At 51.0% G+C, this 12255-nt stretch overlaps 1 protein-coding gene across 4 annotated transcripts in view; it reads left to right on the top strand.

Moving 5' to 3' along the window:
- The window catches only part of SAMD4B (sterile alpha motif domain containing 4B), a 36788-nt gene that overhangs the window by 22316 nt on the left and 2217 nt on the right, over nucleotides 1–12255 (top strand). For all 4 annotated transcript variants that reach the window (XM_081119338.1, XM_081119336.1, XM_081119337.1 and 1 more), the window contains exons 3-12: nucleotides 1394–1864; nucleotides 5509–5748; nucleotides 6064–6173; nucleotides 6326–6412; nucleotides 7153–7495; nucleotides 8416–8501; nucleotides 8885–9003; nucleotides 9559–9757; nucleotides 9960–10083; nucleotides 12021–12104. In XM_081119338.1, coding sequence (XP_080975464.1) covers nucleotides 1394–1864; nucleotides 5509–5748; nucleotides 6064–6173; nucleotides 6326–6412; nucleotides 7153–7495; nucleotides 8416–8501; nucleotides 8885–9003; nucleotides 9559–9757; nucleotides 9960–10083; nucleotides 12021–12104 — 1863 coding nt within the window. The remainder of the gene's footprint in view (nucleotides 1–1393; nucleotides 1865–5508; nucleotides 5749–6063; nucleotides 6174–6325; nucleotides 6413–7152; nucleotides 7496–8415; nucleotides 8502–8884; nucleotides 9004–9558; nucleotides 9758–9959; nucleotides 10084–12020; nucleotides 12105–12255) is intronic.

Genomic DNA, 12255 nt, shown 5'->3' with positions numbered 1-12255 from the left:
CAATAGCCCAATAGCTCACCTCAGAACAACCTTGTTAGATGTTTGCAAATTGTTGCCTTGACTGCAGGTATTAGTTCAGTTGCTCAAGAGTGAGGGTAGAGTTGGCCCCAGTCCTTGATCACTATCTCTTTACTCAAGTATTGGTATTGTCTGTCCCTTTTCTTCGCTCTGTCAGCATTACACCTTATCCTCTACTCTTTTGAGCTAGTCAGAAGGGGTAACAGGGTTTTTAAGGAGGATAGTCAGACCTGTAACAGTTCCTCCCAAAACCTCCTTTATATAGCCGGCCTGGAGCCGTATCCTTGGGGAGCTCCCTTCTGGGTCAAGAGGGGAAACCTGGCTCATCTCCACAAGACAGACTCAGGCCCTGAGACTGTGGAATTGGAAGGAGACATCACCAGATCACTATGGCATGGAGTAGCCAGGGAAGGTTTCCCAGAGGAAAGCAGGTTTTGGCAGTCATAAAAGACAGAATTTAGATAGGAGGAAGGAGACTGTTGTTGGCTAAAGCCCTGAATCTTAGCCTGAGTGGAAGCTTAGATGAATGTGGCATGGAGAGAGGCCCAGTGAAGATGGGGATATGCTGAGCCAAGTCTTTATCTGGAGGGATAAGAGGTAGGGAATGCCCTGGAAATGATGGTGATGTTGGGCTAGGAGTTCTTGAACTTGAGTTTATTGGTGCTGGTTATTATTGTAACCTCCTGGTCAGGAACATGACATCTGGTGTGCTTTAGGAAGATAAGTTCATTTCGGTTTATGGGACAGGTTGGAGGGGGAGAACATAGAAGCAGAGAAACCAGTTAAAAAACAGCGAGCATTTATTAAATATGTTCTGTATGCCACACCACTTTCCTTTCTTTTTTAGTTCATTGGTTTCAAAGCAACACTGTGAATTGGGTACTGTAATTATCTCCAAAAGTTTTCAGGAGAGGACATCAGTGCTAGTGAGGTTCAAGGTGACATTCCCAAGGTCTAGCTAGTAAGTTGGGGAGTTCATACTATGTGATTCTAGACCCCAAGCTTTTAATCACTGTCCTTCTCAATCAGGGAGGAGGCTGTTTTGATAGGGAAAGTGGGTAGGGGCCCTGAAGATAAAGAGTAAGAGTACACCCCAGAGATAGCAGAAGGAGCTCAGATGAGATTCCAGAGTAGCAAGTTTGGCTGATTGGGAGTCACAGCAGGTTTTTGAGAGTAGGAGTGATGGAACCAGGAAAAATTACTCTGGAAGCAAGGTGTGTGTGTTTGATCTCACCTCTAAAAGGATCAGGGTTGGGGGTCATGAAAGAAGGGAGAAGAGATTGGAGCTGAGGGAACAGGCTATAGATACCTCTCTTGAGTTTATAGGAGTTCACCACCTTGGCTCCCCTGACATCCTCTCTTGTCTCCTTTGCAGCCGTCGTCAGCCAGTGGCAGCAGGAGTCCAAAGAGAAGGTAGTATCCCTCCTGCTGTCCCACCTGCCCCTGCTTCAGCCACGCAACACGGAGGCCAAGTCGGAGTACATGAGGCTGCTGCAGAAAGTGCTGGCCTACTCGATCGAGAGCAATGCCTTCATTGAGGAGAGCCGCCAGCTGCTCTCTTATGCCCTCATCCACCCAGCCACCACTCTGGAGGACCGCAACTCACTGGCCCTCTGGCTGAGCCACCTGGAAGAGCGGCTGGCTGGTGGCTTCCGCACCCGGCCTGAGCCCACTTACCACTCACGCCAGGGCTCAGATGAGTGGGGGGGGCCTGCAGAGCTGAGCCCTGGGGAGGCGGGGTCAGGCTGGCAGGACAAGCCACCCCGGGAAAATGGACATGTTCCCTTCCACTCACCCAGCTCGGTGCCACCAGTCGTCAACAGTATTGGGAGCAACGCAAATGCAGGTGATGGGGTAGTGAGTCCCAGGAGGCCATGCCTACTTGAAAAGGGACAGACTAGGCTTTCTCTTTACTTGCTCTGTGGCCCTGGGCAAGTCACATAACCTCTCTGGGCCTCACCTTGTGAAGCAGTGCACAGGTTGTGACCTGGAATTCCCAGAGTCATATCTGATCTACAGATATGTTTCATTGAGCCCAGACTCAACACAACTTTGGTTTTATTTGTTGTGTTTTAAAATAAATTTGGTAATATAAGGAGTCAGGAATTTTTTCCTAAAAATCTACATTTTAGCTTCTCTTAAAAAGTCAAAAGATCTGGCAGCTCAAGGCTTGTATTCCTGGTGGCAACAGTAAGATGGAATTTAGCATTGGTCACCCCTTTTACACCCTACACGTGTGCCCCAGTCAGCCTCTGCCTCCACCACCACCCCTTTGGTCATATTTGATACCTGCCTGGCTTCTGAAGGCGTTAAATTAATGATCATAATCTAAGGTCTCTTCTAGCTGACATTCTGGGTTTTTGTATCTCACCTCAGCTTAAAGGGTTGTTTCTGAGAAATGTTTCCAAGCATGTTCATATAAGCTGTAACTCACTGCTGTGCATTAGTAATAGTAAGTAACATTGTTGAGCATTGACTATGCTTGATACTCTTTTATAAGTACTTTTCACATATTTAATCCTCATCACAACATATTATTAGCCCCATTCTACAAATGAGGACACTGAGACTCAGGACGTGAAGTCATGTTTTCAAGGTTACACATAGAATAAATGGTGGAATTGGCCAAGGTTCAGACCCAGACATTCTGCTGCCAGAGCCTGCCTCTGACCGTTGCACTGGCCTCCAACTAAGTGGTTTTAAAAGGGCTCTCTTATTAAGCACCCTGAACGCTAGGGTGAGCAGGAGGAGCTGATATTCCAGTGAGAGAGAGGTATTTTCAAGGATTGGTAAAGTAACATGACCTGACTGCCGAAGATACTCAGACCTCATCAAGAGGAGGGTGCTCATACATTTCTTCTTCTCCACGATGGGGACAGCAGCTACTGCAGGACCGAGTTGGAACAGTGTTGGACAGGGGTTTGAACCAGAAAGAAAGGAATTGGTATTCCAGATAGAAAGCACAGCATGAATTGAAGGCTTGGGGGTGGCAGATTGGAGGAGACAGTATGCAGACAAGTTTTGCAGGGTTGAGAGATGCAAGGATTTAAATGAGTAATAATAGCAAACATGTTTACCATGTGCCTGCCCCTGTGCCAAGGACTTCACGTAGAAATGGAGGCAGGGGGCAAACGAAGTAACTTGCCTTGGGATCATGCAGTTAATAGGTGGCCAAGCCAGGATTTAAACTCAGGTCTGTCTTGATTCCCAGACTCAGCATGTTAGGGCCACATGGGGGGGGGGGGGGGGCTTGGATAGGATGAAACTTTCCAATTTCAAGCAGTTGCAGGAAACAGGAAACTATTAAAATATTTTTGAATGGGGAGCAAGGATTGGCCTGTAAGGGCAGGCAGGGTAGGTTTGGGGTACTGCCAAGGACAGACCAGGGTTTCTTGGAGAGTGTGAGGCCCTGGATCTCCAGCCGGCATTCCTGTTTTTATAGTTTTCATGCTGTGGTCAGCCTCCACCTCAGTGTGGGGCCAAGCGGGGCTCCTCAGAAACTGCACAATCATTCCAATCAGGATAATTTCCTGCCCCCTCAGCCTTGCCTGCCTTCTTGGCTGAGAAGGGAGGAAGGAGGAGGCTAGAGGCACCAAGACAGGCATTAAAAAGGCCTGTATTGAGGGTTTCCCAGAGGCCAAGGTGTACCATCTTCTTCTGGGAGTTCAGAGGCTTGGAAGGAGCCCTGAGCAGAGGACTCTAGAGGTCATGGGCAGGGATAGAGGGTGGCCTTAGGGAGTGAGTCAGTGCACTGCCCTCTGCCTCAGGCAACTTCCTAGCTAGGAACATAGATACTGTCACAGATTAAGGAAGGTGCTTTGGGCCCTATACCAGGCTGGTCCTTGTTCCCGGGCTGGTGTCAGTAGAGCACTGGCAGGAATCCCAGCCTTTTCATTAGAAATAAGGCTGGGGTTCTGCCTCCCAACTCTCTGTGGGAATTGGGGCAGAGGGCTTCAGTTCCTGGGCTTTGATAGTCTCACATACCTAGGGTGAGACATTTGGCTTTGTTTCCTTTTTCTTGGATTTGGGTTACTCTAGATCCTCCGTGTCAAGCTCAGAGTCCCTGTTAGCACTCTTAGGATCATGGGTACCCTCCTTTTGACCTTTAGGAAACTTTGAGGGCTCCTGTATATTGTGTCCTTGCTCCTGATCCTGGGGATGCAGAAATGATTGGGCAGGGTTGCCATCCTATACAAGCCCCAGAGTCCAGTCTAAGAGAGGCAGGCTAGTGAAGAGGGCAGCAGCAGCTCGGGGGCCCAGAGAATGCAAAGGAAGGAGTCCCAGAAGAGGAAATGCAGAAGAAGGAGTGCAGGCTGAAATGGCTGGCAAAGAGGGTGGAAGAGCTAAACAGAGGGAATAGCATGTGTAAAGGTCTGGAAGCTGTGGGAATCTGCCCTGTCCTGAGAATGGTAAAAAGTCCAGTTGGATTCCTTTTTCTACCTCAAGAATGGAATGGATGGAGGGTGTGTAACATCCTGTGTAAGAGGGCCTGAATTCACCCTGATTTGTGCTTAGTCTAGGAAAAATCTGTGTGAGCTGGTGAAGTCCAAGGACAAGGATGTTGAGCACACAGTTTATGTACTTTATTCATTTACTTTACTAGTACTTCTGAAGAAACTCCTCTGCTCTAGGCCCCACTGGAATTACTGAGTATACAATGATTATCTAGGACAGGACAGGTCCCTGCTGTCCTATCGCATCAGGGGCATATAGTTAATAAGCAAGTAAACAACTAGATAAGATCATTTCAGGTTGTGATAGATGTAAGAAAGATAAGACAGACAAATATAATAGAGTAACCAGAATTGGTGGGGACAGCTGCTTCATACTGAGGGTTCAGGAAAGGCCTTAGAAGAGGTGACACTTGCTGAAATGAAACCTGAGGGAGCCAACTGCTAAGATCAGGAGGAAAAGAAAGAGCAAGTGCAAAAGTCTTGAGGCTGGAACAAACTTGAGTGTTCCAGGAACAAATGGGGGTGTTGGGCAAAAGGCTAGAAAGGCTTGATCCAAAGGGTAAGTGGGAGATGAGGGGTCAGAGATGAGCAGGACCTTGTAGTGGTGTGTGTGGAAGTTTGAATTTTAACTTTCAGCATGAAGAGAAGCCATCAGGATTTAAGCCGGGACTGACTTGGTCAGATTTGCATTTTTAGAAGGATCATTGTGGCTGCTGTGAGATGAATAGACTGTAGGAGGCAAGACACCAGTGAGGAGGCTGTGGCAGTAATTCCAGTTAGGGATGCCATTGAATCAGACCAGGGTGCCAGGAGAGGAAGTGGAGAAGTTCAGAGAAGTAGCTCATAGCTTGCTGATGGGTTGGGCATGACGGGTGAGGGAATGAGCAGTAATCTGGTAGGTGGTTCCCCTCAGACGCCAGGGTCCCTTCTTGGATTCTGGGGCTGAGCTGCCATCCATTGCACTAACCAGGGTGGCATGGTCTCCTGTGGTCAGATCCCTAAGCCTGACCTTTTGCCTGTCTTGTCCTCTGACCAGGTCTCCCCTGCCAAATCCACCCCAGCCCGCTGAAGCGTTCCATGTCGCTCATTCCCACAAGCCCCCAGGCCCCTGGTGAGTGGCCAAGTCCAGAGGAGCTCGGGGCCCGGGCTGCTTTCACCACACCCGACCACGCACCCCTCTCGCCCCAGAGCAGCGTGGCCTCCTCTGGCAGTGAGCAGACGGAGGAGCAGGGCTCCAGCCGGAACACTTTCCAGGAGGATGGCAGTGGCATGAAAGGTACAATGGGAAGACAGCACTAGGACCCTCCTCCAGAGGCTTCTGCAGAGCTTAAAGGGAACTCGTAGCTGCCACCCTGCTTATCTCATCCCCCAACCTTCAACATCCCCTCCCAGAGAAGGGGAGAAGTCTGAGGGGAGTAGAAGTCCCTGCCCTTAGGGTTCAGACTGATCTGAGAGACCCTCCCCCACAGATCCTGGTCTGATGGGGGAGAAGTCCCTGCCCTCAGACACCCCAGACCGATAATAAAGCCAGGACACAGAGGTGACTGATGGGACAGACTCCTGACCTTATGCCCTCCCTCCTTTTCCACAGATGTGCCCTCCTGGCTCAAAAGCCTCCGCTTGCACAAGTACGCAGCCCTGTTCTCACAGATGAGCTACGAGGAGATGATGACACTGACGGAGCAGCATCTGGAGTCTCAGGTAAAGCTCGGGACCATCAGGGCAGGTTGGGGTACCATTTTGACACTACCCTTGTGGCCTGAGCCCCCTCCAGTTTTTTGAGCCTTGTTGGGGCACCCTAAGTACCTCAACCTCCCATTTCCAGCTTCCTGTCCCCTTCTGCTCTACCACAGAATGTCACCAAAGGTGCCCGCCACAAGATAGCCCTGAGCATCCAGAAACTGCGTGAGAGGCAGAGCGTCCTCAAGTCCCTGGAGAAGGTGAGGACTTGGTATTCCCCATCTCCAAGGTCAGCTGGCTGCCCAGTAGTACTGGTAGACTGAAGGCTCTGGGTCATCCTTGCTACCCATGTGGCCTCCCCTCAGAACCTCCCCAGCCTTCAGGTCTGACCTTCAGTGGCCCTAGTCTTAGGGATCCACACTCTGGGTACCAAGTACAAGTTGGATCATAGGGCTCACTTGCCTGTATCTAAGAGGCTCCCCTCCCTATCTGTTCTGGTGTGTGTCCCAGACTCTGTCTGTTGACTCAATCTCTTCTCTTTCACTCCCATTTCTGAATAGTCTTTCTGGTAGAGCACAGCATCTCCCTGGGTGCATGATCTCTCCATTTGTTTTGTTTCTCATCTGCTTACTCCTTCCATATCTGCCTCAGTTTACATTTCTTTTACCCTTTCCCTGCCACTTGCTTTCTGGTGTCCTCCCCTCTCAGTTTATAGTCCAGATCTCTGCTTCCAAATCTGGTTACACTTTTTGTGCACCCTAAGGCCCCAGGATTAGCCACCTTCTCCTGAGCTCCATGGGACTCGATCTTGAAGGGGGAAGAGGAAATATGTGGTACAAATGTGTACATATATGTGGGCTTGTGGTGCCTTTACCTGCCTTCTCTATGTGCTGGAACCCAGGGTCCTGCCAAGCACTCTTCAAGCCCTGACTGCCCATATGTAGTCATCCTACATAGATGTGGGGTCTGCATGTGACTTCAACCATGTCCTCCCACCCAGGATGTGCTGGAAGGAGGAAACCTGCGAAACGCTCTGCAGGAGCTGCAGCAGATCATCATCACCCCTATCAAGGCCTATAGTGTCCTCCAGGCCACTGTGGCCACCGCCACCACCACCACCTCTACTGCCAAGGATGCGGGCCGGGGGGAGCCACTGCTGCCAGGTGCTGAGCCTCCCCTGGCTCATCCCAGCACAGACAAGGGCACTGAGGCCAAGGATCCTCCAGCTGCAGAGAGCTATCCCCCTCCACCAACTCCAGTTCCCACTGATGGCAGTGAGCCAGCCCCAGCTCCCGTTGCTGACGGAGACATCCCCAGCCAGTTTACACGGGTGATGGGCAAAGGTGAGACCACCTAGGGCCCAGCAGGAAGTTCTGGGGCAGAGAGCCAGGCATTAAGTGTTAAATTCAAGTTAAATAGTGGAAGCAGAACTTTTTTTTTTTTTTTTTAAATACTACATCTCCAGATATAGTTTCAGAGAGAGGAAGGGAGAGGGGGAGAGAAAGACAGAAACATCAATGATGAGAGAGTCATCGATTGGCTGCCTCCTGCACGCCCCTGACTGGGGATCCAGCCCACAACCTGGGCATGTGCCTCAACTGGGAATCAAACTGCGATCTCTTGGATCCTATGTCGATGCTCAACCTCTGAGCCATGCCCAGCTGGGCAAAGCAGAACTTTTTAAAGCACCCTGGGGACTAGAACACCATAGAGAGTGACTTGAGACTGAGGTGGCAATGCCCCTGCCCTCAGGTATGTCCAGGCTGGTGGTAGGAGACAGTGCTCACACTCAAAGGGTCTCTAGCCTTAGAAAAAGACAGGACAGTGTGTCAGTGGAAACTGTATCCAGTACAGAGTGAACAGATAAGGAGAATTCTTTGGTTCTCCCAGAGGTGGCTGAAGTCCACAGGATGGGTATGGTAAAGCTCTTAAAGGGTTTTTCCAAGGCAGCATGACATAGCATACTTTATACTGGGTCTGGATCCCTATATCTTTGTGACCTGGGACAAGTGACTCAACCTCTCTCAGCCTCAGGTTCCTCATGCTAAAAATGCCCATTGATGAGGTTCTTGTAAGAGTTAAAAGGAGAGACGGTATCATTGACTTCATAGCTGCACATGATGCTGGGTTCTTTATATAGCTTCATAGGCCAGGTATCATGCTTGGCACATAGCTAGTACTTATCCAGCCTGAGTTTCCTGTCCTGCGTTCTGTGGCGGAGGGCATGCTGGGGCTAACCTCCTACACTTTCCCGTGTTCTCAGTGTGCACCCAGCTGCTGGTGTCCCGACCAGATGAGGAGAACATCACCAGTTACCTCCAGCTCATTGAAAAGTGCCTGACTCATGAGGTGAGACCTTCCCTAAAGCTCCCAAGAACCTCCATTGCTAATGTGGCCAACATTCCTTATGTGCCTGGCTGGCTCCTGCCGACCTCTCCAGCCTTCATCTCACCACCTTCTGGCCCCTCAGCTCCCAGTTCAAACGTTTCTGTCTCAGGGACGCCTTTACCAGTCCCTCATTCTAGATCAGGTTTCTCGTTCCCTCTGTGTTTCTCCCTCATGGCACTCATCACAGTTATGTGTATCTTCCCCCCAGCTAAACTGGTCACAGGTCACCTCTGCATCCCAGCATTGCTTGGCACAGAGCAGGCAGTTGATAAATATTTGAGCAAATGAACAGAAGGCAGATCTGAAAGAAGCACCCCCTCCCTGCTTTACTTCCCTAATTCTAGGCTTTCACGGAGACGCAGAAGAAACGGCTGCTGTCCTGGAAACAGCAAGTGCTGAAGCTCCTCCGGACCTTCCCGCGCAAAGCTGCACTAGAGATGCAGAACTACCGGCAGCAGAAAGGGTAGGCTGGCAGCCGGGCTTCCAGGCCATCCCTCCCTAGGCCCTTGCTGGTTGACAGCTAGTGCTTAGAGGGGTGATTGCATTCTGGGCTGGGAATCCAGTGGGACTCTATCACTGGGTGACACATCACCCAGTGAAGACTTTTCTAGAAGAAAATCAGGATGTTCTTTCGCTAAAAGAGGGTGCTAAGCTGGCAAAAACAGCTCATGTCCTGATAGCAGGCCCTTTGCTTGTTTCTTGTACTCTTTATACCTTGTGTACAGAGGTCTCTGAAGCCCCTTCTCACCCCAAATAAATAACAGAAATATCACATCTGCGTATTGAAGTTAGGAGGACTGCTTTGCTTGGATGTGAGAAACATTTCCTGTCTCTCTCCTGGGGGTACCCTTGAACAGAAGGAGACAGAATGTGTGGTGCAGGAACTTGGACAGGGACTCTTTGCTCAGAGCAGGTCTGGCTCTGTCCTACCCATTGGGATTGTGGAGGGAGGTGAGAGGGGGTGGAGAGATGGGCCCCATCCACCTAAACTGACACCCTGCCTTCTGCTTTCTCACAGCTGGGCATTTGGCTCCAACTCACTCCCCATAGCTGGCTCTGTGGGGATGGGGGTGGCCCGGCGGACCCAGCGGCAGTTCCCAATGCCTCCCCGGGCCCTCCCGCCCGGCAGAATGGGCCTTCTGAGCCCCTCGAGCATTGGGGGCATCTCCCCCAGACATGCCCTCACCAGCCCCAGCCTTGGGGGCCAGGGCCGACAGGTGAGCAGCTAGAAATAGAGGGCCTGGTGCTTCTGGGGTTGGGGTGGTCGTGCCTGGGATGCATGTGTCCATATGTTTGCATCGGCCTGGCTTAGAGGGGAGGGGGCTCCTTTGCCAGTTCCACCACTCCTGGGCCTGGGCCTGGGCCTGGGCCTGGGCCTGGGCCTCTTCCTCACTTTCTCTCTCCCCATGCTCTTTGCAGAACCTATGGTTTGCCAACCCTGGAGGCAGCAACAGCATGCCCAGCCAGAGCCGCAGCTCTGTGCAGCGCACCCACTCGCTCCCAGTTCACTCCTCGCCCCAGGCCATTCTCATGTTCCCTCCAGGTAAAGTGCCTCAGCCCTTGGGACTCTGCCTCCACAGCACCCTTAGCTGGCCTTTATCTTCTCTTCTGTTTCTTGTACCGAAGCACCTCTCCCCATCCTTCCCACCTCCCCTCATCATGGGTTTTCTTGTACTCTTCCCCACCCCATTTCAGTTTTCTCTCTCAGGTCTTGCCTTCCTTTCTCTTCTTTTTGAATATGGAACACACAAATTTGTGCGTCCTCCTTGTGCAAGGGCCATGCTAATTTTCTTATCGTTCCAATTTTAGTACATGTGCTGCCAAAGTGAGCACTGCCTTCCTTTATCTTCTCTTACCCCTTAATTCCACTCCCGCATATCCACCTATCCCTCCTATATAATAACTTTGGTATCCATGTTGGTCTCTGTCACCACTTTTTAGAGGATCATTAAATACTCAGTTTGGAAGGAGTTGAGGGGATGAGCGAGTCAGAGCAGTGAGGTATCTATGGAGGTGAGTCCTGCCTATCAGTCCATCGGCATTATTTCAGAACCCAAGTAACCAGGCCAGAACCATCTAGCTCTTGGATCAGATTTTACACTAAAGGATATTTGAGGTGGAAGGGCTGTTTTCCCTGTGCTCACAGCCCAGCCCAGAGACAGGAGATCAGAATGAGAATGAAGTGGACTGAAGAGAAGGTGGAGGAGCGTTAGCCCCACCTTGCTCAATTACTGAGGATGACTCCTCCCTGTGCCAGGCGCATTGCTGGGCACCAAGGCTGCAGAGGCAGATAAGGCTAGTCTGGAATGGCTGCCTCTGGAGAGATCTTAGATATGCAGGTGCCCCTAAACTCTTCCTGTCATAAACTGCCAAATCAGTAGGGATTCGTAATTTATAAGACAATGTGGACTGCATCTGTTGAAGGCAGGAGACCCTGTCAGTTGTGTTCATCCTAACACAGGACTTGACAGCTGTAAATGATGTTAAAACACTGGGTTGAACTGCAGGAGCAAAAAAACCTAATTCTTTTTACCGATATGCTGTGTGCCCAGCTTTGTGTCAGACAGTTATTCTGCACTGTCAAACCCTCCCAACTGCACATGAGGGCACTAATGTCATTCCTGTCTGATCAGTCACGAATCTGAGACTCAAGGAGGTGACTTGCCCAAGGTCAAAAGGGAAAACAATTAGGTGGCTGACATGGCCTGAGCTCATGGTTCCGAGGGGACGTGATGAAAGGTGAAGCCGGAAGTGGGAGCAGGGTCTTCTAAACCCAAGTAGAAAGCTCAGACTTGCAACTGCAGTGAGGATCCCAGGAAGGGTTTTAAGCAGTGTGGGGTAGGTTTAAGTCAGCCCAGGGAGGGAGCTGTCTTCCAGACTCCAGAATAGGAAGCCCTTTTGAGAGGTGGTTTGAGGACAAGCCCCGTGGCTGCTGTCCTGGTTTGCCCTGTCTGCGTGGCCTGCCGGGATCGAATCCTTCCCAGAGGAGCAGGTCCAAGAAGGGACAGGAAGAGTTCTAATTAAGCTTCTGAAGCAAGTACAGAGCAGGTCATCAGTCAGGGAGCACAGGGCTGCCCAGCACCCACAGCAGATGCCTAGACTGTGCCCAAGACAACGTGCAGTGTGTGTCCAAAATAGTCACAGCCTGTGTGGCCTCCAGCAAGCTCCCTCAGTTTCACATCGCTTCCTCTGTCTGCAGGTGGCTTTCTCTGGGTTGGCCAAGCCTCTGCCCGAGCCCTTGCCACCTCTGCCTGCTTTGTGATACATCCAGGCCTGTCTTTGTGCTCCATCTCTGCCCAGTCATACCTTCCATTGTAGTGTGTTCCTGTCTCATGTGCTGTTTCTGTCTCTCCTCCCTCCTTTTCCCTCGTCTCTCCCAGCCTCTCCCCAATGCCAGCCCATCCTGTGTTTTGTCTTTCCAGCTTTACTCTCCACCTCAGTCCAGTCCTTACCCCCCCTACTCTCCTCTGTCCCACACAGACTGTCCGGTCCCTGGGCCTGACCTGGAGATCAATCCTACTCTGGAGTCTCTGTGTCTGAGCATGACAGAACACGCCTTGGGTGGTGAGCATTTCCTCTATCCCTGACCCAGCTCCCACCTACCCAGCAGCGTCTCCACCTCTGAACTGAGCAACTCAGAGTCATCCTTGAGGGGTCCCTAGGGGAGGCTGGATATCAGGGAAGACCTGACTGGGATGGCAGGCTACCTGAGCAT

The sequence above is a fragment of the Miniopterus schreibersii genome (genome assembly GCF_964146895.1).
Source record: "Miniopterus schreibersii genome assembly, chromosome: 18".
NCBI classification, from domain to species: Eukaryota; Metazoa; Chordata; class Mammalia; order Chiroptera; family Miniopteridae; genus Miniopterus; species Miniopterus schreibersii.
The sequence above is the reverse complement of the archived record's forward strand: the minus strand, read 5'-3'. Positions and strand labels throughout refer to the sequence as shown.